This window comes from Zalophus californianus, chromosome 11 (genome assembly GCF_009762305.2).
Source record: "Zalophus californianus isolate mZalCal1 chromosome 11, mZalCal1.pri.v2, whole genome shotgun sequence".
Classification (NCBI taxonomy): domain Eukaryota; kingdom Metazoa; phylum Chordata; class Mammalia; order Carnivora; family Otariidae; genus Zalophus; species Zalophus californianus.
The window spans coordinates 5255764-5283465 of record NC_045605.1 but is presented as its reverse complement, the minus strand read 5'-3'; the positions used below and the strand labels follow the sequence as shown (position 1 = coordinate 5283465).

Genomic DNA, 27702 nt, shown 5'->3' with positions numbered 1-27702 from the left:
GGATTAGACATAGCCTGCCTTTAAGGAGCTGGGCCTACCACCCCAGCAATATATTTATTATCTGTGTTACTTACTTTAGAATCCTGCTACCTAATTGTGCTTTTCAAAATTTAATGTTGGGGATTCAGATTACCAATTTTATAGTCTCCCCAGAAGCTTTCAATTAATCGCTTAGGAATCAATTGTGATCCGAATGATCATGTGCCAAGCTTGCCGTATGGAGGAACACCTTTAGCCACCGAGGATTCCTAAAGCTTTGTGGTGGCCGTGTCCAGCAGAACTTTCTGTGATGATGGCAACGTTTGTATGTTCCTAGCTGCACTGTCCAACGTGATTGTGTGATTGAGGAACTGGTTTTTTAATTAAATTTTAAGGAAATCAATTTAAATAAAAGCTTTATAGACCCCTATACAGAACTGCTACAGAGATGATTACATCTTTTCACCACTGTCCCATGGAAATAAGATGTATTGAGATGAACTTTGATGTAGACATCTGGTCTCCCATTATACTCATTTGCCACCTAACTTAGGCAACTTAATGTTTTGTTCAGATACCCCGGGAATGGGTATGTGAGGACAATCTGACCGAATTTGTGTTTTTGTAAAATAAGACTCAGAGGAAACTTTTAAAGACTTTTTAAAGATATATTTTAGGAGTTATAATTCTCAGTATCTGTATGTATTTAATTTAAAATCTGACATAAGCTTTAGATTTTAAAACGTATGTTATCTCTATATGTGTTTATGATCAGCTTTTGAAAACTGAATGGTTTGGGAGTAAGTTTTAATCAGAAAGTATTGTCCTTGGGTTGTCCCCTAGTCAGTATGTTGAATGCTCTGTAAGATATTGCACAAAGTGAGTTCTGGGGTGTTCTTTATTTGAAATCCCACATTAGATCCAGGTGTATTTCCAAGGCTGTTGTTAGGAAATAAATCCTAGTAGAAACAAATAGAGAACAAAACTGTGTCACAAATGTTTTGATTCTGGTTTTGATAACTGCTACCAGAGAGCCACTGAGTAAGAAATACAAGGGGTGTTTTTAATTCTTTTTTTAAAAAATACAATTTTTAGAAAACTAAGTATGAATTACTTGTAGTATAAATTACCTGTCTTTAAGGAATTTTCCTCAAAGCTTTCCTTACATAATTTGAATAAGTAATATAATGCCTGACATGTAGTAAACACTTAATAAATATTTATCAGGTGATTCACTATTTGTATTTCTGAAATAGTAATAAAATCTAGTAGACGTTTATATTATTGTTTTTGTGAATTTTTATGTTAAGTGATTCAAGGATGAAAACTCTTCAGCAGAAAAGCTTTAGAAATCATGTCTGTAGCATGAACAATGAGATCCCTAAATGTGAATTGCATTATTCCCTTTAATCATAAATTCTTTCTTTTTCTTTCACAGCTACACTATCTTAAACTTTGAAGGGCACAGGGACTTAAATTATTTAATATATACCAAATAATTCTTCATAGGATGATATTTTTAGTTTTTTAGAATACGTTTTTTGTTGTTTTACCTTTTTCTGTTACTGGACCATACCTAGCTAGTATCAAGAATCTAAGGGCAAAAATGAGCATTTAAATTTTTGTATTCAATATTTAGAGACGGTCTGGCTAGAATGGCAAACTGTAGATATTATGACAAACCTTGTTTCTTAGTGAGATTTAAAAAGTAGCTCAATCATGTTCAAATAATATTTAAGTAAATACCGTTTTATTTGCTGTTGGTAATTGTGGTGGATACAGTGTACCATAATCTTTATCTTGGTTTTTATTTTTGTATTTTCCTATGTCATGTGCCTTTAGCATTCTTATTTCTGAATATGAGGATTGGGACTTCTATGAACTGGTAAATGGCCCCTGGACAGAATTATTTGTATTTAGGAACTCTAAGTTTTGTATGTGACTGTTTTGTTTTGGTTTCCCACAGCACAATGGAAAGAGTTGGGGCTTCAGGCTTTACCTCCAGGCCTCATGGTAGTAGAAGAAATTATTTCTTCTGAGGATGAGAAAATCCTTTTGGAAAGCGTTAACTGGACAGAGGATATAGACAATCATAATGGTAAGTGAAACTTCTCAAATTTGATATTTAAATGTCTCTGCAAAATGCCATGCTAATGCTTCTCCTTTCCTCCTCCTCCTTTGCTTTACTGAAATTTCTAATATTTCCTCAAAATTACTGAGTGGCCTAGATCTAATATTAGGCAAGTCATGCCAACAATTCTTAGGGGCATTAATAATAAATGACATTTATATAGCTATCAGTTTTAAGCTCCAAACTAATTAATATTTATTAGCTAACATTTGTAGAGCCTGCACTGATAAAGCCCTTTTACATACATTATCTTCTTTGATCCCCTTCCCCCCGCCCCCCACCAGGCACATTTCCGGTGCGGGATCAGCAGCTCAGTACCTTGCTGCCGAAATGCAGTAAGAACTTCCTGCAGATATTTGCAAATTAGAGTTCCTCTGACTCTTTCCAGATATAAAAGGTCTTGTGAGTGGCAGCATCCATGTTTGACTTTTTCGGGTTGATGGGATGAAACTCTCCAAGGGTTTGTTACCATTTTAGACTGAAAAGAACAGCAGAGATGAGGTAGAATGGTTACTTTTATTAAAGACAGTAATTTAGCAGTTACCAAAAATTACCATTACTAAAGGAATCCTGACTCACAATTTTGACTTTGAAACAGACAAAGGAATGCAGGTATTTTTCTCTCAAATAGTTTACTTTCTTTTCTTCATTTAGGTCAAAAATGCTTAAAGCACAGGAGAGTAAAGCATTTTGGTTATGAATTCCGCTATGAGAACAACAATGTAGATAAAGACAAGCCATTACCTGGGGGTAAGTAATTGCTAATAAATGACAAATGCTGGCTCAGAAAAGAAAGATTTAATATATTGGAAGTATGTCATAGTATATACTGTTTCATTTATCATTTCTAGGTAAACTGTTGAAATAGCTGATTAAATTTAAAACATTTAAATTACATACGTAGTGCAGTTTTGTTATAAAAACTGGATACATATAGCTAAGGCTAAAGTTCCTCTTGAACCCCAGCCTTACTCCCGTGCTTCTTCTCAGAGGTAGTACTATTAACAGGTGAGTCCATGTGCTGTGACAAAGAGTTTACATCCCAGTAGAGATACTGTAAAAGTATGTAGTTGTTAACATGTAGTATTATACTGAGTATTATATGTTGTGTGTTCACATGTTACATGTATGCCTCCAACTTGTTCTTCTCCCTTTATTGAATGTCTTGGAGATCTTGCCTGAATTTTCATTGTATTCAGTGTTCAGTAGTGGCTTATTCCGTTAGCTCCCTGTTGGTAGACATTTAGATTATTTCTAGTTTTATAAGGAGTGATGCTCTGCATGTCTTTGTGTATATCTCTTATGCAGTAAGCAAGAATTTCTCAAGGGAGACTGCTAAGTAGTAGAATTGTTGTGTCAGTTATGTTCATTTAAAGATGTTAATAGGTACTGAAAAACTGTCCCCAACTCAGCTGTATTGACCTATCCTTACCGAGCGTGTACCTCCTGCCCCCACCCACACCAACATGTGGTATTGTAAAACTTTCAACTTTATAATTTCCAGATTACTAGTGAGGTTGGCCATTTTTAATTTACCTTTCTGTGAATTCCTCTTCATATCCTTTGCCAGTTTTTTTCTAATGGGTTGACTATTTGATGAATAAGATTTTATTGTATGATCTGGATATTAAACCTTTGGTAGGATTGTGTTGGAGTTATATTTACTTGATGGACTTGAATCTTACTTAGGGCTTACTTTCCCTCATAACATTTCTGATTCCAGTGAAAGTAAGTTAGTTCTACTTTGAAAACTGGTTTGTTTTTGTTTTTTAAATATTTTAATTTTTTAAGAAATCTCTACACCTAACATGGGAATCAGTGGGGCTCAAACTCACATCCCGAGATCAAGAGTCACATGCTCCTCCAACTAAGCCAGCCAGGTGCCCCAAAAACTGTTTTTTAAAAGGAACTAATTTAGGGGTGTCTGGCTGGCACAGTTGGAAGAATGAGCAGCTCTTGATCTTGGGGTCATGAGTTCGAGCCCCACGTTGTGTGTGGAGATTGCTTTTTAAATAAAAAGAAAATTTAGGGGCGCCTGGGTGGCTCAGTCATTAAGCGTCTGCCTTCGGCTCAGGTCATGGTCCCAGGGTCCTGGGATCGAGCCCCGCATTGGGCTCCCTGCTCAGCGGGAAGCCTGCTTCTCCCTCTCCCACTCCCCCTGCTTGTGTTCCCTCTCTCTTGCTGTGTGTCTCTCTCTCTCTGTCAAATAAATAAAATCTTTTAAAAATAAATAAAGAAAGAAAGAAAAAGAAAATTTAAAAAAAGGAAATGATTTAGAGAATAAGTAAATTAAATTTAAATTTAATTTTAAAAAGTGGAATAATTTTAAATAACAAGAAAGAGTGGTCAGGCTAATTTCCAGCATGTAAGAGTAAATTTTATAATTTTATTGCTGTTTTACAAAGTGCCAGAATTGTGAGCAAAATTTTTCTTTTGGATATTTTGTTTGATTAAAATCAATAAAGTAACTTTAAAAGATTCTGAAGCTTTTGTTTTTATTGTTTTGTCTTATGGGTTTATTGTTATATTTAGACCTTGACGGCTAAACTAAAAGCTGTGTGATTTTTCTCACAGAGGCTTTTTTTTATTCTTGAGTAAAACATGCAAAGTAAATATTTTAATGTTTTATCTTTATGATTACTGACATCAGGTCTTCCTGACATTTGGGATAGCATTCTGGAGAAGTGGTTGAAAGAAGGTTTCATTAAACACAAACCCGACCAATTGACTGTTAACCAGTATGAACCTGGCCATGGTGAGTATTTTCTTATTTCCACATTGCAATCATATATTTCATAACTGAGTGGATTCTTTAACTCCCTAAAATCAAAGATATGATTTTTTTAGCTTAAATTCACTCTTCGCAATAATTTGCTTATGTTTGTTACCTGTGTTGACTTTAATCCCTTGCAGATCTACATGTTAATCCCTTGAGGAACTCCTGTCTCAAAGTGTAGATAAGTAGGCTGGCACAGTTGCTATTTGTGATTTTTTTTTTTGTTTGCTTCTCAACATTTCATTTAGAGAGGGAGGAGATTGTTTCAAAGACATAGGAAGCATGTGTAGTAGAAGAACCACATAATTGGCAGATACCAGAAGAAGGCTGCTTGGTTGGATGGTCTTGCTCTTCTTTCTCCCCTGAGAATGTGAAGACAATTCTAGGATGATATGTTAGTAAAAACCTTTCGGTTCCTGAGTTTTTTGCACTTATTAGCAGCATCTTCATGTGATATTTGTAGTCATGAAATGATCTTAAGGATTTTATCAATGGCAGACATTGTGGGGTTTTGGGTTTTTTCCTGCTTTTATCATAATGTATTGTAATTACGTATTTACCTGTCCGTCTCTCTGTTGGTCTGTATGCTCCCTGAGGACAGGGATATGTCTTCCCTGCTTTGTATGCTCTTACCACGTAGCAAATCCTTTTTCTTGGGAGATGCTCAGTTAACGTAGTTGAGAAGTTGATGGAAGGAGCCATATCTGAATGATTGATATGCTTAGTCTTCACACCTGGCTCTTGCTTTTGTTCTGCATGTACTTGGGAATCCCGTGTTCACGGGCAAACATGACTTTGGTATTTATCTGTCACATGTTCTCTTGGGCTGGGATTGGGTAGATGCCTCAGGCAAGCAGTGACTCTCGCGTCTTGGTTTCAGAATGGACTGCCAGTGGCTCTTCAACACTAAGTAGAGATACTTTTAGTTCAGATTTAGTTTGATTTTATGTAGTCACATTCACCCTAGATGTTTCCTTTTAACTAAAATTACAGTACCTTCCTGAGAACACCAGACAGTGTTCTCCCCAGTATAGTGTGAGGCTGTATGTATCTTAAGTCTACTGAAAGGAAAAATGAAGTGACCTGTTATTTTATTTTCTATCCCAGGAATTCCTGCTCATATTGACACACATTCTGCTTTTGAAGATGAGATTGTTTCTCTCAGTTTGGGGTCAGAGGTAAATGTTCAAACATTTTCATTAGCCATCAACAACTGTCTTACCTTATACGATGCTGTTTTCATGGGATTTCCCACATTTCTTAATTAAAACGAGTTAGGATTTAAACATGAGAAGTAAAGGTGCTATTAGTACTTTCATTTCTTATAGAATGTAAAATTATCACAGCCTCTACTTTCAGGTGTCTGAAGTTTTATCCATCAGCTGATCAGAGGGTAGGAAAACCCCTGTTGTTTACACATTTTTTTGCGCATTTCGCTTCTAGCTGGTGAAGGCAATGCAGACTACCCTCCTGACTCGTGCAGCATTGCCATCTAGTGGCAAAGGATGGTGACTGCGGGCCACAGGAAAAAACACAAAAAATGTGTGTTTCCAGAATTTTGATACTTTTTCACATACATCACCCGATCCAATCCCTTCAGAAACTCTGAGCAGTACAGGGTGATATCCTCATTTTTACAGATGAAGAATACGAGGTTCATGTTTATTCATCGACTTGTTTGTAAAGCTGCACTTTACTTGAACTGGTCAAGAAGATAGAAAAAGCATGCTTTAAAGTGATGGGTGCATCCTGCAGGTAGAATTTTAGTTAGAAATCAGAATTTTAAGTCCAGAAGAACCTTTAAAATATAAGGTCATCTAATCTAACTCGAGGTTGCTTCAAAATCTGATCTTGTTCCTGGAGGCGAATACTGTTTACTAGGTTGTTTTGTTTTGCATTTGTATAGTTCCCATCACTAGGTTCTTAGTGCTTTGGCTTTTTAACTGATACTGAATTCTGTGTGATCATGTTGATGATGTGACGAGAGAATTAGTGTTGTTTTATGAGACGGGTCCATCTTATCACTCACATGTGTGGATTTTTATTAAATGCTTTATAAAATAATGAGGACAGATAGGAAAAAGAAAGAGCTCTTCTCTGTCTGGCTTATTTTTATTTTACCTCTTATCCTGGCTTGTGGCTTTAGGGGATCAGTAAAGAACATCCTTGTCTTTTCCTCTTAACTGTGTAACCAGCTGAGAAAGGAGACATAACTGGAGAGCAGAGTGTCAACTTTTCTACTGAGAAAACACGGGAGATCTGTAGCCAAGTGGACGTGTTAATACTTCACCTCTGAATTAAAGTGACATGCCGTCCTTGTCACCGGTGCAGCCAGACAGCTGGAGACCTTCCTCGTAGAGGCAGGTTCTTCCTCTCTAACATCGGATGTGAAGGAGCATTTATTAGGTTCTGCAAACCAGCTAGATCTGAAAAAGAGAGGGAAGAGCTCAGCCGGGAAAGCATGCCCCAGGCTAGCCACTGGCCTGAGCCATGCCCTTCCTCCTGGAGACTTAGAAGTGGAGGAGTAGAGGGGCACCTGGGTGGCTCAGTAGGTTCAGTGACCAACCCTTGATTCCAGCTCAGGTCATGATCTCATTCGGCGTTGTGAGATCGAGCCTCGGGTTGGGCTCCACACTCAGTGGCGCGTCTGGGGGAGATTCTCTCCCTCTTCTCCCTCTGCCCCTCCCCCTGGTCGTGCGCATGCTCTCTCTGTAAAAAAAAAAAAAAATTAGAAAAGAAGTGAAGGAGTGGAGAAAAGCCAGGTATGTTATTCCTATACCCTCACTCCTGTGGGAATTTCTGCCACACCTAGGGAAGTATGAGGAGTGGGGCTAAATGTTCCTCCGCAGTTGGAAATCGTAAAGAAGGGAAAACGGTGCCCTTTACCTGCACTGATTATCTGCCGCAATTGTCACCTCCACTTGGTGTCTCTGAAGGCACATAATTTTTAGCTGCCAGTTTGAATGATGGGGTTTGTGGTTAAAGCCGCCTTGGTAATACAGAAGAGCGTGCATGTTACAACTTAGGACAAGAACAATAGATTTTCTTGTGATAGAATGTTTTTGACAGGTGGCTAATCTTTGTAATTTTGGAAAAAATATTTACTAAACATGTAAGTGTATCATGCTGTTTAAAAAGTTGACTATATTTGGAGCCCTTTGTTTCATATGTAAAATGGGATTAATATTAGCTCTTGCCTGGCCGAAGGATTGTGAGTTGACATATGCGAACTGTTCTCTTACTCCGAGCAGTTTATGGGTGTAGGGACTTACGAGGGTAAGCTGCTTCTTTGGGCCCTTCCTGGAAGGTTTCACTTCTGTAACAGAGGGAAGGTCACATTCCCATGGCCTCAAAATAAGGTTTCCAGTGGTCCCCAGAAAGGTGGCTTTCACCTTTTCCTCTTGCATTTACCCACCTTTGCGCCTGTTCTGTTTGCTTTTGACACTGTAGTTGCTTGCACTCTCTCCTGGCTCTTTGCCCCAGACCTGGAACCTGGCTCTCAGACTCCTGTCCCTTTTTCTTTATTTCCTCATCCTTGACAACCCTAATTGGTGTCAGAAATGTAATATAGCATCTACTCCAGCTTCCATTTCATTGTCATAATTTGTCAGTGCCACCACTGTTTTTAGTGTTTGTTTCTCCTTAGCTAAAATCCTTGAGATTATACTTAACTCTTTACTTGCTTCCTTTTCCTAGAAAATTTATGAGAACTCCTAATTTTTTTTTATTGAGTATAATTGACATATAATAATATTGATTTCAGGTATAAGGTAGTGATTTGAAATTTATATACATTACAAAATGATCACCATAACAAGTCTGGTTACCTTCTGTCACCCTACAAAGTTAATATACGTTACATCAAAACTCATGGAAAGACTGACCAAAGGGTTACCACGGTGCAGATAGCTGCTGGTATTAAACACAGAGATGGGGGCGCCTGGGTGGCTCAGCTGGTTAAGCGTCTGCCTTCGGCTCCGGTCATGATCCCGGGGTCGTGGGATCGAGCCCCACATCGGGCTCCTGGTTCAGCAAGGAGCCTGCCTCTCCCTCTCCCTCTGCCTCTCTCCCTGCTCAGGCTCTCTCCTCTCTCTCTCTCTGTATCTCTGTGTCTCAGATGAATAAATAAAATCTTTAAAAAAATAAAAAATAAACACAGAGATGTTGGGAGAAGTACTAATTTTATAAGAAGTTGGTTTATCAGTAAATATTTTTTATTATGATGATTTTTGCAACTGAGTGGGCTGGGCAATTGGGTATTTGGTTAAGGAAGACTTTGTCTATTGAATGCCTGCTAGAGGGCTCCGTCTTTCGTTATATTACCTGTTCTCGCTCCAGGCTCATGCTTTTAGCAAATAGTTACTGAGTCCAGCATGATCTTCTGAAATATAAGGTATTGAGTAAAAATTTTTTGTGAAATGTCTTGAGCGACCCAGTTTCTCTGTTGCCAGCTGAGTAGTTTTGTAGACTCTTGGTTTTTTTCCAAACTCCGTGTAGTTTGCCCCAGAGATGTTCTGATGCTGGAGTGATTCTCATCACTTCCTGTATGTCAGGAATGACTCACAGGGTACTTCTCTTTTAGGAGCGTGTTGCTTTAACAGACAGATGTTTCTTATTTTCTGATCCTCAGCACAAATTGGGGGAAGAAAACAAAGATACTTTCTTTATGGGGCTTGAAACAACTAATACAGTCGAGACCCTCAGCATCCTGACCACATCTTTAACCTCAAGTTCAGCCCTCAGAATGTGTCTATATAAGCAACATTTATAGCCTCAGAAGCCAAGCGATTTCTTCTTATTTTTATCTTGGTTCTAGGCCCCAGACTTCTTCTGTGAGTCCTTGGAATATTTACATTTTGTAAAGTTCTGTCAAATAAATTGTGTCTGGTATGTAGCTCCTTTCTCCCTTCTCTGTCCCTTAAAACTTCTTTGTGATACATATTTTCCATCGTCTCTGTAGTGCCCTCAGCATCGAAAGGATGATGATCTGCTATCCAAGCGGGCTTATATTTCTCCCCCATTTTTGGGTGTGGGTGTGGGTGTGTGTGCAGGGGTGCCTTGCATCCATCCGTAGCTGTGTGTATTGATGGAGGCGTATTGGGCCACGTCTTCATTTGCCTTTTTATCCAGTGTGTCCCTAACATTCAGAACTAATGTGGACCAGTGGATCTGCCGGTTTGTGGGCCAGAAGTAAATGCTTTACCTTGCTTGGTCGTGTATTTTTTTATACATCGAATTCTATTTTCACTTAAACATTTCCCCTACTAACTTATGTTCTGAAGATTCCAATTTTTGTTTAATTTTCTTATCTTTCAAGATCTCTTGGAAGCCCAAATCCCCTTTTGTGTAAATGGGGCAAATGAGAGTCTGCTGACAATTCTTACGGTGTTCTCCTGTCCTTTATAAGTGGCAGTGTCCATGCTGCCCTTGCAATACGGATAACGGCAAAGAGACAGGCCTGTTCCAGGGCCAGTAATCTGCTAAAAAAATCTGCTTCACAGCGTGACAGCATGAAATAGAATGTTTTGTTGTATTTGGAGCCTTCCAAGTACCAATTCTTTTATCTTTTCAGGTAGAATTTGTACATTTACTTTGTAGCAAGACAGCAGCATTGTATCACTCCAGGTATGTAGAATTAGAATAAAATTTATCAGTTGGGTGCAGAAGGCTGCAATAGAGGCCTGTTTAGGAGATGCAGTGGTTGGCTGTTAATTGAGAAGTCACATAAATTGGGGGATAATATAATAAAAGATATGTACATATTGCAAACACTTTGTTTTAACCTACATATAAATTCACTCACCAGTATTTTGATGTAGGGCCCTTCTTTTTGGGAGGGTCCACAGTCTGCCTTGTCTTTCCAGTTTTCATTTCTTTAAGGTGAAGCGAAAGCTTAAAGTTACCTGTGACACCTGAGTGTAGGGTTTTATGTTTTGATGTTTCTATTTCTAAGATTTTATTATTGAATTATCACATCTGTTATAATAATTCATTATTTTGTTCACTTGTACTGTTTTTCAGCAGCATTCAACCTAGTGTATAGAGAAAAAAATCCTATCTTTTCTTTGTCAATTTCATTGGTTTACATACTATATCATTAAATTAAGTAATTGCAAAATAAGTGTGGATGACACAGAGTGCTTGACTTGTTAAGCATGTAGCTCAGGTGTTGAGAGTAGAAATGCATGAACGTGTTGGACAGTTGCCTGTGATCAGCACACATTTGGGGCGTGAGTATGCTTTCCAGAAGTAACGGAGTATATCAGTTGGTTAAATAGACGTCTCTTAAAAGAGCTTTTATTTCTCTGACTGCATTTTCCCGCAATGTGGGAGATACAAAAATACTTCCAGCCTTGATTCCCTCCTCCCCACCTCTGATTTTGGACCTGAATATCCAACTCTCTAAAAGCCATTTTCTTTTTTCTAAGCCTGGACTCATCTTTCTCTTCAGCCATTTACTACCTGCTGCTCTTCTACCCTACAAAACAAAACAAGCTTTTGCTCTTCCCGTGCTTCCTGCTCTGTTTAACTGTCCACCAATGGATCAGTTTAGAAGCTGGGAAATATTCTTTTTTTTTTTAAAGAATTTATTTATGAGAGAGGTAGAGCGAGAGAGCTGGGAGGAGGGGCAGAGGGAGAGGGAGAAGCAGACTCCCCGCTGAGCAGGGAGCCCCATGTGGGGCTTGATCCCGGGACCCTGGGACCTGAGCCAAAGGCAGCAACCGACTGAGCCACCCAGGTGCCCCAAGAACCTGGGAAATAGTCTTGACATACATTTTTATGATTGTGAATTTTGCTTTCAAGTACTGTTTTAACTACATCCCCCCAGTTTTCTTTTAAGAACAGCTCCTAGTGGCATAATTGTCATGCAGTAAAGCTGCACGTATTAGACACTCACGACTCTCAGGATGACGGGCGTGTCCATCAGCCCCAGAAGTTTCCTTGTCTCCTGCTGTTCCTCAACACCTTAGATCACAAGTATTTTCCAGAGTCTTTTAGGGGCATCTTACAGGGTATGCTCTTTGCTGTATGGCTTCTTTCAGTCAACGTAATTACCTGAGATGCATTCAGAGTCTAAGCTTATTTGGTATCTTTTTTGCTGAATAGCATAAGAGCTTCAGGACTCTTAAACTCCATTACTCCCTGATAATTTATATCCCATTATTATTGTGTGTTTGAATTCTCTTAATTTTTTTTAGATACTTCTTTGGCACTTACAGTCAGTGTTCATTTAGACATACTTACTATTTTCTTTGCTTTTCATTATTTTATGTCACACCTTCCATCTGGGATCATTTTCCTGTTGTATAATGCAGCACCCTTTACATTCCCTTTAGTCCAGGTCTGCTGCTGGCCACTCTGTTATTTATTTATTTATTTTTAAAGATTTTATTTATTTATTTGACAGACAGAGACACAGTGGGAGAGGAAACACAAGCAGGGGGAGTGGGAGAGGGAGAAGCAGGCTTCCCGCCGAGCAGGGAGCCCGATGTGGGGCTCGATCCCAGGACCCTGGGATCATGACCTGAGCCGAAGGCAGACGCTTAACGACTGAGCCACCCAGGTGCCCCCACTCTGTTATTTTTGTCTTCATTTCACCTTCATCCTTCGGGGGTACTTTCACCGGGGACAGAATTCCAGGCTGGCGGTTACTTTCTTTTCGCGCACGAAAGATTTCATTTACTTTCTTCTGGCTCCCAGTATCGTTCTTGTGACCTTTGAAGGTGATCTTTGTTTTTCTCTGGCTTCTTTTAAGATTTTTTTTCTTTACCTTTTGTTTTCTGTAGTTTCATTTTGATGTGCCTGATTATCCTGCTTATTCTGATGGGTTTATTTATTCTTGGGATTTTTTTATGGGGTGTCTTGAACCTGTGGATTTTTTTTTTCATCGGTTTTGGAAAACTCAGCCATTATCCCCGTAGGTTTTGTCTCTGTTCCATTCTCCATCTGCCTGTTTTCTGTAGACTCTTTTGCTTACCCTCTCTTCTGTGTTTGGTGTATTTTCTCTCTCCACTCCAGGCGGTTTCTTCTGTCACTAATTCTCTTCTCAGCCACGTCTGATTTGCTGCTAAATCCACTCATCGATGGCCTCATTTCAGTCATGGTATTTTTCTGTTTTAGAGTATCTGCGTGGTTTTTCTTCAGATTTACGATGTCTTTAAGTCATGTCCAGTTCTCTGCTGAGATTTTCAAGCTTGGCGTTTATATCTGTAAACATGATAAGAATCTTTGTTTCTTAGCCTGTATCTTATAGTTGCATATTTTAGGTCCCCGTGGTTTGTTTCCATTCTCCCTGCTAGACTGACTTTTTCCAGAGCAGGTACTGGAGTTTGTTCTGATTCAGAATGCCTAAGATGGAGGCCGGTTTTCTGTATTTATAGAAAGCTCACAGACAATTACAATATTTAGTTAGGATTTTGAGTTAGAAAATGCTGAAAGGCTCAATCTGTGTAGTATCAACTTCAAAGGCAGTAGAATTTCATAGTAATCCTTCCCAGAATAAGTGGACATGAAATAATGTAGGTGCCAGGGGTGGTTGTAGTCACCATTCAGTTAAATACTCCAGCGCCACGCTAGGAACCGAGAAAGTGAAAGTCTGTGTGTCCAGACCCCTAGATGTTTGCACTGGGACTCGATCCGGCATGGACAGGTTGGGAGAGTTGGGTTCTAGCTTATCCCTGTTGGTAACTCCTAATGGACCATGGAGAAATCACCTCATCTCTGTGCTTTCTGTTGTAGTTTGAAGTTGGCATATAGTTCTTTAATTTTATTTGTTAAACAGAATTGAGAAGAATTTAATAATGACAGCAGCTACTGTAGCTTCCACTCCCACTGTTAACGCTAGTGTTACTATGACCGTTACCACCAGCAATGAGGTGGGCTTTTTGTTTGTTTGTTTTTTCTTTTTTGGTGTATATCTCCTAGTTTTGTTTTTGTTTTTGTTTTGTTTTCTAATTGAGATATAATTGACATACAACATTGTATTAGTTTCAGGTGTATAACATAATGATTCGATACATGTCTGTATTGCAAAATTGTCACCACAGTGAGTCTAGTTAACATCTGTCCCTACGCATGATTACAACTTTCTTTCCCCTTATGATGAGAGCTTTTAAGATCTCTCAGCAACTTTCAAATATACACTACACTGTTAGTAACTACAGTTATCATGCTGTATTTTAGCATCCCCAGGATGTATTTGTTTTATAACTGGAGGGTTGCTCACCCATTTCACCTACTGTGCACTCCCTGCCTTTGGCAACCAGCCTGTTCTCTGTATCTAGGAGTTTGGTGTTTTCTATTTTTAGATTCCACATATAAGTGAGATCATATGGCATGTCTGCCCCTGTCTGATTTCACTTAGCGTAATGCCCTCCACGTCCATCCATGTTGTTGCAAATGGCAGGATTTCCTTCTTTTTAATGGCTGAATAATACTCTATTCTGTATAAACACCATGACTTCTTTGTCCGTTCATCTGTCAGTGGACGCTTAGGTCATTTCCATGTCTTGGCCATTGTAGATAATGCTGCAGCGAACATGGGGGTGCAGGTATCTTTTTGAGTTAGTGCTTTCATTTCCTTTGGGTAAATACCCAGAAGTGGGATTGCTGGATCATAGGGTAGTTCTGTTTTTTAGTTTCTTTTGAGGACCCTCCACACCGTTTTCCATAGCGGCTGCACCAGCTTGCGTTCCCACCAGCAGTGCACGAGGGTTCTCCTTTCTCCACATTTTCAACACTTGTGCCATTCCCTCCCTCCCTCCCTCCCTCCCTCCCTCTCTCCCTCCCTCTCTCTCTTTCTTTCTTTCTTTTGATAGTAGCCATTTTAAGAGTGATGAGGTGGTATCTCATTGTGGTACCTATGGAAAGTACTATCCTAAATGGGTTTTTCTTTATGGGGAGTAATCTAGGACCAGAGATACACTCTTAACTATTGACTTTAGCTGTCTCATTTTGGTTATCTGTGTATATGAATCTGTTGATTTATTTTGCTTAAGGAGGAAAGCCCAGAAAATAAATAAATGGAATTTAGGAAGCCTTCTGTCCAAAAATGTAAGGTACATTACCCTGTTCTTTTCACATAAATTGTTTATGATGAATGTATTCATTAATTCATTCAAAAATATTTGTTGAGTATAATCTGCTAGACAGAATCTAGCAAGTAAATAAGGATAAAAATCTCAAAAAATGTTTTTTTAAAGCCAAAATGTTTCATTACCTTTGGAGCTTTGTCATATATAAAATAAAACTTAATTTTACTGAAGTGGTTTGTGATTGACTCTTGTTTTTGGAGTCTGATTTTGGATGACGTGGATTTTCACTTCACAGTGCCTACAGAGGAACGAAGCCACAGTGTGATAAATGAAAGCTGATAGCAAGTGGTCTCAGTGCAGACACATAAGCATGATTATATTATAGGCTTTTTTTTTTTAAGATTTTATTTATTTGAGAGAGAGACAGAGTATGAGCAGGGGGAGGGGCAGAGGGAGAAGCAGGCTCCCTGCTGAGTGCAGAGCCTGATGTGGGGCTCGATCCCAGGACCCCGAAATCGTGACCTGAGCCAAAGGCAGATGCTTAACGACTGAGCCAGGCAGGCGTCCTTGTATTATAGGCGTTTAAGCTAAGCATTTATAATATGGGATATTCAGTGGTGGCTAAAGTGTCTCCAATTTAGCATTTTTTCTTTTTCAGGCTTATTTTTCTGTTATGCAAGGTCTCCTTTGCTCTCTTTTGTGCCTTTTGCAAATGTGTTTCGACCATTAAACTAAAAAATGCCTCCTTTTGTTTTACATTCAACTTGAGCTCAGTCAGATAAAACAGTTCAAAATCTTGTGTATTTGGGGGTGGAGATGTAGAGATGGCAGCTTCTATTCATTCAGCAGCTGAGGCCTAGCTCTGAAGGCAGAGTTGTATTCAAAGGTGGGATTTGCTGACATATGCTATAGAGTAGATTTGTTTGTGGTGTTTTCTTTTAAAATTTTAGCCTCATTTTGCTTGTTTCACATACATAGTACTGCAGACAGGTTCCCAAGTATGTATCCTAAATGCCTACATGGTACCTGACCAGCTGGGGAGGTTTTCACACCAGAAACTTCAGATGATGCTCTGCTTTTTGCATCCTCTCTGAGCGGCAGTGAGAAGCCATGCATTTGGGCTATAGGGGTATTTCGCTCCTGCGTGTCCCAGTGGAGGGACCACTTTGCTCTGCCTTAGAGCACCATCTTTATGTTCAAATGTGCAAGAGTTTCCCCCTCCTGACAAGACTACGGAGACCTGTCCTTTATAATATTGCTCCTGGCTGCAGAAGGAGGGAGTGGAGTTTGGTTTCTTTCAGTGATTTTCAAATGAGATGCCCTTGGTCGGCCTTGTTCCTGCCATTGTTCCTTTCCTTTGAGTTTCACAAGACTTGGTATTCTTGAGATTCCAGTTTTCAAGACATTTAGCAAATTTCGAGGCTCCTGTTTTTGTCGTTGTTTGGAAACATATCTTGCTAATAGGAGTCAAGGAGGGGAAACAGGTTGGTTCCAGATTTTAACTTGCCTCAAGGAATGGAAACTGAGCAGGCTTATACGGGAGGAGATTGAAAGGTCGTTGACATCAGCTGCTGGTCTCCAGCGTGTCCCAGACAAAATTCCTGTTCGGTCGTCTGCCCTGGAATAATACGGCCTCTCAGCAGGCTTCTCTCCCAGCTACTTCTCAGCTAGGCAAAGTAGACTTCTAGGGGTGTCATTTCTTTGTAGAGAGACAGAAAGTTGTATTTGTTTTACTAAAAATGTCTTCAGTTCCTCGTCTCCCCCAGGTGGACTAATGATCTGGTGATATGCTGGGGTTCTGTATTTGTGACCCAAGGAGAGGATGTAAACAGGCATTGTTGACATACCCGTGTTTCTTTGTCAACAGTTTGTAGCTTCAGTCTTGTCCACATGTGGTCGTGAGTGGGTCTCCTCTCCTTTCCCACTCGTCCAAACATGGTGGACATGGCCGTCAGGAAACCTGTGGAATCACCCGTTTGCTGTTTCCAATAAAAAGCAAATTCTTAGTACGTTTGGGTCCAGTGACAACATCAGTACGACTACAGAAGATTTATATTCGGCAGGCTGTGGGAGACACGTGGGCTGCTGTCTCTTCTGCCCCCTTCTCGGCTGTGACGTACTTTCTTCAGTCAGAGAGACCGCCACCCTTTCGGCATTCGTCATTCTCTGTGAATCACACGTCCTGCCTCACGTCGTGTTGTCTCCTGTGTATACGCCCTTTCGGGTTTCAGAAGGCTAACCATCTCAGCCCCTTTCTGACCAGTAAGGATCCACGTTGAGTTTGTGTTCTTATCCGGAGTGCTGCCAGTAACAGCGTACTCTCCATCTTCCTGTTTAGCTGACTCGGAGATCTGTTTATGTACTTTCCTGTCATGAATCTTCTCTTCACTTGAGTGATAGAGTGATGGCTGTGTCTGGGGTTTTTACTCAATTGTACTTTGGATGCGCCAAGGTTTTGTAAGATCAGAAAGTCTAAGATTTTTTGTTTGCTTGCTTTGAACTGAATGTTATCCTCAGTCATGCCCCGCAAGCTTGCTGGGACCTTGATCCTTATTGACTCTGCCATCTCAGAAAATAAGGAAAATAGGTAAAACCAAAAAAAGTAATTGGAAAAATGTCCTGTGGAACAAAGCTGTCACATGGCAGAATGATTCAGGAGTTGCAGGGGACATTATTGATTGTGAATCCTTTGTGAATTTTTTAGAAAGTCTTCTTTTCTCTCCCCCCCCTTTTTTTTTATCTTAAGCGTTGTTTAGTTGAGATAAAGATACTTTAAATATGATGATAGTGAGGGATGCCTGGGTGGCTTAGTCATTAAGCATCTGCCTTCGGCTCAGGTCATGATCTCAGGGTCCTGGGATTGAGCTCCGCATCCGGCTCCCTGCTCAGCGGGAAGCCTACTTCTCCCTCTGTCTCTGCTGCTCCCCCTGTTTGTGCCCTCTCTCTCTCTCTCTCTCTCTGTCTGACAAATAAATAAAAACCTTTAAAAAATAAATATAATGATAGGGACAATATTTTATGATGGACTGTTTTAAGAAAAATTTAGTTTTCATTGAAAATGTAATTTAATTTTGTAAGTAAAAATTACTTTCTTAAACTAAAAAAACTGTACTCTCACATTAGATACCCGTGAGATAATAGAAAACATATATATTGGTCTTTGTCCCCAGTTCCTGGCACAGAACTCCTGAAACACTTGTAAATTTCCTAAGCAACAGGAGTGGTAGGAACATTTTTTGTTCTAATGTTTGGTCACTCACCTGGGCTCCTGACACAGAGTACCTGAATCCCTGGGAATATCCTGGGGGATGGCAGTGTCTTTTGTTCTAACGAGATGACTCTTGGTGGGCTCCTGTATGAGCGCTGCTCACCAGAAAGCCCAAGCCATGGTTAGAAGCTTGGAACTTTCAGCCCTGTCCCTAGTCTCCAGACGGGAGTGGGACTGGAAATGGAGTTAATGATTGATCATGCCTATGTGATGAGGCCTCCATAAGAATCCCAGTAGTATGGGGTTCAGAGACCATCCAGGTTGATGAACGAACACGTGGCAGTCCTAGGAGAGGGACGTACCCACGGAGGTCAGGGACGCTCCGGGCCCCTTCTCACATCCCTGCCCTATGCATCTCTTCCATCTGGATGTTCGTCTGTATCCTCTATCATATAATTTTATAATAAACTGGTCAACAGTGAGTAAACTGTTTTCCTGAGTTCTGTGAGCGTCTCTAGCAAACGAGTAATGGCCATCAAGGGTAATAATAAGTATTGTAGATATTTTCTAACCTAAGTCCCATAATATTTGGCTTAGTTGGTAGTATATTTTTCTTCCTTGAAACTTGGCTTCTGTATTCAGGACAAGTATTTCCAAATTAATTAGTGTCACGTTCATCTTGTCTTGTTAGTTCTAATCATTTGTTTAAACTGAGATTTCCCTATTTAAAAATCATTACTCTCTGTTGATGGGAGGAAATGTGCAGACATGGGACACAATTCTGGTGGCTCAAGCAGGAGAGAATGAGAACTCTCACAAAGCTCATTATTTCCTATGTAGACCTTAGTGTTTCTTCAGAAAATTGAAACCTGTATGTATTGGTTTAAAACTGGGTCACAGTGGGTTTTTCTCCCCTCTCTCCAACTTTTCAGTATGAAAATTTTCATATAGAAAAGATGAAAAAGGGGGTGCCTGGGTGGCTCAGTTGGTTAAGTTGGGGGTCCTGGGATCAAGTCCCACACCAGGCTCCCTGCTCAGCGGGGAGCCTGCTTCTCTCTCTCCTGCCAGCCGCTCCCTGCTTGTGCACACTCTTTCTCTCTGTCAAATAAATAAATAAAATATTAAGAAAAAAAGTTGAAAGAATTGTACAGCCAATACCTACATACCCACCACCTAGATTCTGTAGTTAACATTTTAATATATTTGCTTTATCAAATATCTATCTGTCCATCATCTTTTGGTATATTTTACTTGTATATTTTACTTATACATTTTGGGACGTTGTGGGTATCCATGCACTTTACCCCCACAACTTCAGAATTTATCTGCAGTGTTTATCAATAGAATGTTTTTAGAACCTGGTTATTTGAAATTATATGTGATCATTTGGAAAAGATAATTGTTATGTTATCTTACTTTATTTTCCATACTTCCAAGGGAAGAAAACAGCTTAGATCTGTATAATTCTTTGTGGTTCACGAAGAATTCTCATCTCTGTTACCTAATTTGGACCAACGATATTGCTGATAGTAGCCAGCAGTTACTATGCCAGATACCATGCTAACAGTTAACCTTTAACAAAGATACTAAAGGGGCGCCTGGGTAGCTCAGTCGTTAAGCGTCTGCCTTCAGCTCAGGTCATGGTCCCAGGGTCCTGGGACAGAGCCCCGCATCGGGCTCCCTGCTCAGTGGGAAGCCTGCTTCTCCCTCTCCCACTCCCCCTGCTTGTGTTTCCTCTCTCGCTGTGTCTCTCTGTCAAAAAATAAAATCTTAAAAAAAAAAAAACCAAAAAACAAAGATACTAAAGTCTGCTCATCCCACTGATACTTGGTTGTTGTATTTATTTTTCAAGTGGATTGATTTGTTCACTTTAAAATGTTTTTTAGCCCTGTGGCATGCCTTTTGAATTCACATTTGTCAGCTGCTGCTACATTTAGACTGAACTCTTTGGTGTTTAGGTTCCTGAGGACAAAAACAGTTTCTTGGGTGTTGTATCTTTATAGGTTGTTATCCATAATAATATTTGAGCACAACTTAGGAAGAGTTGCTGAAAATGTTCCTGTGTTCTTTATCTCCTATAAATTAGCCTTTAATATCCAAAATGTTGAGTGACTTTAAAGGCAAAATGGGTTATATGAGAATAGGCATCTAATGGTTGTTGGGGGGGTTATTCATTAATTTTTAATATCCTATGAGTAATTATAGCTGCTGTTTTTTGTATTGTGTGTCAGATACTGTGATTTATAACCATTGTATATTTAATTCAGGTAACCAGCCTCTGGTTGGTTACCAGAGGGGTAAGGGGCTGAGGATGCTGAGGCACAGAGGGGTTAAGTGGCTTGTCCTGGGTCAGGTGGCTAGCAAATGGAAGACTCAGGATATGAGTGTTTCAGCTCCAAGTCCTAGCATTTGACCACTGCCCTAGTGTTTTGCATTGTATGTATGGTCCTCAAACCACCTGCATCATAATTTCCTGGGGCGATTGTTACAAATGCAGACTCTTGAGCCTCATCCTAGACCTGCTGAGTTTGAACCTATGGATGAAGTATGTTTTTTAGTCATTCAGTTGTTTTTTTTTTAAGGATTTATTTTGTTTATTATTTTTTATTTTTATTTTAAAGATTTTATTTATTTATTTATTTATTTATTTATTTGAGAGAGGGAATGAGAGAGAGAGAGAGAGCCTGAGAGGGGGGAGGGTCAAAGGGAGAAGCAGACTCCCGCTGAGCAGGGAGCCCCATGCGGGATTCGATCCTGGGACTCTGGGATCATGACCCGAGCCGAAGGCAGTCGCTTAATCAACTGAGCCACCCAGGTGCCCTGCTTATTATTTTAGAGAGAGAGAGTACAGGAGGAGGGGCAGAGGGAGAGAGAATCTCAAGAAGACTGCATGCCGAGCGCAGAGCCCATCATGGGCCTCGGTCCCAGGACCCTGAGAACATGACCTGAGCCAAAATCAAGAGTCGGACGCTTAACCGACTGAGCCACTTAGGCGCCCCATTCAGTTGATTTTTATGTGCTCTGAAGTTTGAGGACCCCTGTGCTATGCTCTTCTATAAGCATTATCATGTTTTAATCTCTGTTAACCTAGGAAGATAGCCAGAATCAATTAATCATTCTTGTCCTTGGAATACATTGCATTTTGGATTCATCTTTATGCTTTTGTCTTTCCTTTAAGATTGTCATGGACTTTAAGCACCCAGATGGTGTCACAGTGCCAGTCATGTTGCCTCGTCGGAGTTTGCTGGTGATGACCGGAGAATCTAGATACCTCTGGACACATGGGTACGTATCGAAATGACCTTGGTGACAGAATACCTCTTGCTTTGTGAGAGTTCTCATTCTCTCCTGCTTGAGCCACCAGAATTGTGTCCCATGTCTGCACATTGAGGTGTCCAGGTTTCAACCCCCATGGACGTCTGTGCCCTTTTGGTGGTAAATAGTAGCCTTTTATTTTGATGAAATTCAAGTTCAATGGAGAGTTGCAAGCATGGTATAATGAACTCCCTTCACCTAGATTTATCAGTTGTGAACATTTGACCATGTATTTTATTGTTCTCATATGTTATCATTATTATTATTATTTATGAATCATTTGAGAGTCAGTTGCAGACATCGTGATCCTTTACTCTTATGTCCTTCATTGTATATTTCCTGAGAGCAAGGATATTCGTATATCAGGGGTTGGCAAACTATGGCTTACTAGCCAAATTCAGCCCTTAGCCTGCTTTGTGCAGCTCTTGAGCCAAGAATGGTTTTTACATTTTTATTTGTATTTTTAAAAATGTGTTTATGATTGCTATGATTATGATTGTTGTTTTGGTTTTTACATTTTTAGAGAGTTGTAAAAAACAAAAACATCAGAGAATATGTGACAGAAACTATGGCCTTTTTTGCCTAAAATGTTTACTATTTGGCCCTGTTACAGAAAAAGTTTGCCAACCCCTGCACCACAGAACTGTGGTGCAACTCAAATTCAGAAACATCAGCATTGATAAAATATCCTTAGACAACCCATCTTCAGGTTTTGCTGTTCGTACCTCAATAGTATAGTGCTGCTGAAGACTGCCAGCAGTATGGGCGTGAACCCAGATTTTACTCAGGGACTGTCGCAGTAGGAGAATAGGGACGTCAGTATAGAACTGGGCTGGATCCCAAATACAACAGGAAAAGTCGGGGTACACAGCCGAGGAGCTGGGCGTGGGGCCGTGCCGGGGGCTGGAAGAATCCCAGTGGAAGCATAGCGATGGGGCGCGGTTGGGGGGGTGGCTTCTGCCAAGGACCATGGGATTCCTGCCGGGTAGACGTCAGCTGGGGGGCAGCTGGGCAGGGAGGAGTTTGGTCGGTTGTCAAGGAGGATCAGGTGTGGGTGGTGGGGGGTTCTGGCTAAACCGACTCCGTGGGATTCTTGCTGAAGTGGGGCTCTTGACGGACATGCCCCAGGGTGGGGCGCGTGGGGCTCAGGGGAGTCAGACTAAAGTTTGGTCAAGCAGAGAATCTTCGTTAGCGGTTTGTGGTACACTCCCCTCCGACCCAGGACTCCGTCTGTGACGCTGATTAGTTGTCAGTTCTCTTCAGTTGTCTTTACCTGGAAACAATTCCTCAGCTTCTCTTTGTCTTTCTGGATGGCCTTTTTAAGGGGGCCAGTTGTTTTATAGAATGGCCCTCAATTGGAGTTTGTTTGTTGGAATCTAATCTCAGAGAAATGGGTTTCGCACCTTCGGCAAGAGCATAGCTTTAGCCTTTAGAGGAGAAACATTGAACGTGGAACTGCTGAAACTTACCTGCAGTCTACGGAACACCCTGCTGAGTCCTGTGCTGGCTAACAGTGTCCTGCCTGGGGATTTTAACTGATGCACTTAAGAAATCAAGGAAATGAACATGTGAATGATTCGGTAACGTGTCCTGAACGTGAGCCATAAAGACACATGGTCTGATTCTGTGCAGTGAGGCTTAAAGTTACCTGACTTTTTTCCATGGCCTCTCAAATATTTTCACTTACAGTAAATGAAAATGGTGAGGCAGTCCAGTGGTTTCAGGTATTTCTAGAATTGAGAATATTTTATAATTCTATTTTTTAATTTCTATTAAAAATAGAGCATTTTTACTATCGGTACATTTAAACTTAAGAGTACACTTAAACTTAAGAGGCAGACAGACGCTTCACTGGCCGAGCCACCCAGTTGCCCCCGATCACATTATTTTCTTGTTCAAAGAATATTGTGTGGGGACGCCTGGTTGGCTCAGTCAGTGGAACGTGTGACTCTTGATCTTGAGGTTGTGAGTTCGAGCCCCACATCAGAGGTGAAGTTTACTTTAAAAAAATTAAAAAAAAGGTTGATAAACTCTGCCCTGTATGGTTAATTCCAGACTCCTTTTTTTCTTTTTTAAAGATTTTTATTCATTTATTTAACAGCGATAGAGAGCAGAAGTAGGCAGAGTGGCAGGCAGAGGGAGAGGGAGAAGCAGGCTCTCTGCTGAGCAGGGAGCCAGTTGTGGGGCTAATTCCAAACTCTTATTTCAGTCTAGTTCAGACTCACTGTTGTAGCCGCCGTCCCTTAAATCGGAAATGGCGGCACCTGAGCCAAATCCAGCAGTCAGGCGGGGGCAGTGGTGGTCCCTGTGACAGCATTTTTATAAATTGCCTACATGTAAAAATCGGGAGCTTTCACCTAAAACATCTGAGTCTTCAGTCTCTTTTGAAAATTGGGCGGTGTGACAGCACTGGGCCCGTGGAGGCCTGGGCCCTGGCATTGGAGACGGTGTGCGGCCTTCTGTAGGTGAGGCCTGTGTTCTCAGGCTCTCTGCAGTCCCCACCACGGGCTGTGGTGCCCAGGCTAAGGCTGAGCACCAGCTGTCGTGTGTCACTGCTTGCACTGTCGCGTTCGTGCCGGCACAGAGCCGCTTGACAGTGGAGTAAATCTTGTCTGCATTACAAGTGGCGAATGGGCAGCTGGAACGAGTCGGCAAGTGTTTTAAGGAAAGTGGAAGACAACACTGTTGTTTTGAAACGAAACCCTTCATATGTGTTTAGCGGCGTACTGTGTCTCTAGACAAACCCACGTGCTTCCCTCCTTGAGGTTATTCGACTGGCTTGGCAGGCGTTTATTTATAAGTTTATTTGACTCTCCTTTTAAATTACTTTTGGAGCATTTTCTTTCTGCTGGGCCTTGTTCTCAAAGTTTTACACAATTAGCTCACTTAACTCCTGCAAGTCACAGTGGAAAGTTTGTTGTGTGGTTTTGTCCCCATTTTTAAAGGAAATTGGAGCATAAAGAGGTTATGTAACTTGTACAAAGTCACAAAACCATTAAGTGGCAGAGCCAAGATGAGAAGCCAGGCAGTCTGGCCTCAGGATCTGTGTCCTTAACTGTGTTGTTCCTGCTGGACTAGATTGCTCCCTCTCCTCCAGATTTATGCGGTGCCCTCTGGCCTTTACTCTTGCGCCAGCCCTCAGTGCAATAAATTTCCTTTTCCTTTGTTTTTAACATAGAGCTCAGCTCTTATGTCCTTTATAATATATAAAACTTTTTGTGGGTACATTAGCCTGAAATAATTTCTCCCTTAAACTCCTAGAGATTGTATTGTCTTCTGCTACCTTGAGATGTCTCTTCTATCGAACTATTATTTAAATCTAAAAAATGTTTTTATCTTTTTATTTGATATTTTTTCAACTAGATCATAAATTTGAGTAAGGAGGAAAAAAAGATGTTCAGTAATGTTTAAAGAATTCATTAATCTTAACCTATGGATTACCTATTCCTAAAAATCTGAGATTGGTGCCAAAAGCTGTTAAGTACTGCTTGGCCTTTGTCTAAGATTTAATTCTAGGCAAGTAAAATAATTGACTTAAAAGAACTGTGATAGAGAACTACTTGGTCCTCAAAAGGGAATTTTATTTGCTAATAAGAGTTTCAAGATACTCATTGTTCTGAAATATCTTGACTTTGTTTAATACCATAGTTTTACTCATTTTCTGCTATCAGGGTAACAATCATAAATCCAGGCAATGTTTGTTTGCTTTTTACTTCTAAAAAATTGCCTTTGGTGCAAGCTCTTTTAAAAGAGCCACTCTCCTTACGTGTTTTATGAGACCAGCAAACATGTCAAAGACATTACAGTAAGAGAAAATTACAGACCAATATCTGTCATAACAGAGGTGAAAAAACATCCCTAGCAAAATAGGAGAAAATCCAGTTGTACGATATATAAAAAAGAAAGTACATCATGACCAAGTAGATTTTATTGCAGGACTGCAAGATTGACTTAACATTTTGAAACCAAACCGTGTAATTCATGACATAAAAAGAACAAAGGCAAAAAAAAAATCATCTTGATTGATACAAAAAATGTATTTGACAGAATTCAGCATCCATTCATGACAAAAACTTGGCAAACTAGGACAAGAAGGAAGCTTCTTCAGTCTGATGAAGGGCATCTGTGAGAAACCCATAACTGACATCGTATTTAATGGTGAAATAGTGAATGCCTTTTCCGAAGATACTCAACAGGGCAGGGATGTCTGCTCTCACCACCTCTCCTTAATATTACAGTGGATGTTTTACATAGTATAACAACTCAAGAAAAAGAAATAAAAATCATATGGATTTGAAAGGAAGAAGTAAAACTCTTTATGATTGTGGATGTAGAAAATCCTAGGAAATCTACTAAACCAGTGCTAGAACTAAAAAATGAATATAGCAAGGTTGTAGCCTACTAGGTCAATATTCAAAAATTAGTTTTTAGAAAATGAAATAAAATGCTTTTTAAAATATACATACCACAGGGGTACCTGGGTGGCTCAGTTGGTTAAGCGACTGCCTTCAGCTCAGGTCATGATCCTGGAGTCCTGGGATCGAGTCCCACATCGGGCTCCCTGCTCAGCGGAGAGTCTGCTTCTCCCTCTGACCCTCCTCCCTCTCGTGCTCTCTATCTCTCATTCTCTCTCTCTCAAATAAATAAATAAATAAATAAAATCTTTTAAAAAATAAAAAATAAAAAAAATAAAATATACATACCACAGTGTCTTTCTTCATTCATCCATTGATGGACACTTAGGTTGTTTCCATGTCTTGGCTGTTGTAAATGATGCTATGGTGACCATGACATGCAGATATCTTTTCAAGTTAGTGTTTTTATTTCCTTTGGATAGAGATCCAGTAGTGGAACTGCTGGGTCACAGGGTAGTTCTGTTTTTAATTTTTGAGGAACCTCCATACTCTTTTCCATAGCGGCTGGACAAACGACATTAACACCAGCAGTGCCCAGGGGTTTCCTTTTCTCTACACCCTTGCCAGCACTTGTGATTTTTTTATCTTTTTGATCATAGCCATTGCAGCAGGTATGAGGTGATACCTCATTGTGGTTTTGATTTCTATTCCCCTGATGACTAGTGACATGGAACACATTTTCATGTACCTATTGACCATCTGTATGTCTTCTTTGGAAAAATGTCTATTCAGATCCTCTGCCCATTTTTTAAATGGTTTGTTTTTTGCTGTTGAGTTGTAGGAGTTCTTTATATGTTTTAGGTATTAACCCCTTACCAGATATGTAATATAAAATATTTTTTCTCATTCTGTAAGTGGCCATTTCATTTTATTGATGATTTCCTTCACTGTACAAAAGGTTTTCAGCTTGATGTAGTCCCACTTGTTTATTTTTGCTTTTGTTGCCTTTTGGGAATTCTGATTCTAACAACAGACTGAAGAAATAGTATAACAATGACAAAATGAAAATTGAGAACTGAAATACATTATACTTTTTCACTTTAGGATCAAATCCATTTTAATTATATGGTTGAACTTTCTCTTTTTTAGATGTGTAGAAAAAACTTACCTGGCTCCTACTAAAGAGGAATCAACAACTTAAATATAAAATTATGCTTTTTAATAATTTGCTGAGATCTTTTAGGCTTAGCACATTCCCTCTGAATATAAAACCCAACTCTATAGGAGGTAAATTAGCTAGGGTATATCAAGCAGAAAACTTAGACTCAGAAGATTTAAATCCTTAGGAATAAATTTAACAAAAGGTATGCAACACATAATACATTGAAAATCATGAAACACTGTTGAGAGAAATTAAAGGAGACGAAAATGAATGAAGAGGTAGAGGTGCCGAGATCAGGGAGAGGAAACTTAATATTGTTAAGATATCAGTTGTCCCAAGTTGATCTACTGTTTCAGTGTAATTCCAATTAGAAATCTTAAGACTTTTTTATAGAAATTGCTGAGCAGATTCTAAAATTTATAGGGAAATGTGAAGGATCTAGTATAATCAAAAAAGTCTTGAAGCAGAAGAACAGTGTTGGAGGATTTATTCTACCTGGTTTTTAAAATTTACTAAAGCTACATAATCAAAAAAGTGTATGGGATGCTCAGGTGGCTCAGTCGGTTAAATGTCTGACTCTTGATCTTAGCTCAGGTCTTGATCTCAGGGTTGTGAGTTCAGGCTCCACGTTGGGCTCCATGCTGGATGTGGAGCCTACTTGAAAAAAAAAAGAGAAAAGAATGTAGTGTTGGTGTATAGATAGATAGACCAGTGGGGCAGAATATATCCATATATATAAGGT

At 39.9% G+C, this 27702-nt stretch overlaps 1 protein-coding gene across 8 annotated transcripts in view; it reads left to right on the top strand.

Moving 5' to 3' along the window:
* ALKBH8 (alkB homolog 8, tRNA methyltransferase) overlaps positions 1 to 27702 on the top strand; it is a 50106-nt gene that overhangs the window by 8927 nt on the left and 13477 nt on the right. For all 8 annotated transcript variants that reach the window (XM_027581058.2, XM_027581059.2, XM_027581061.2 and 5 more), the window contains 5 exons: positions 1946 to 2077; positions 2765 to 2860; positions 4761 to 4865; positions 5994 to 6064; positions 21307 to 21413. In XM_027581058.2, coding sequence (XP_027436859.1) covers positions 1946 to 2077; positions 2765 to 2860; positions 4761 to 4865; positions 5994 to 6064; positions 21307 to 21413 — 511 coding nt within the window. The remainder of the gene's footprint in view (positions 1 to 1945; positions 2078 to 2764; positions 2861 to 4760; positions 4866 to 5993; positions 6065 to 21306; positions 21414 to 27702) is intronic.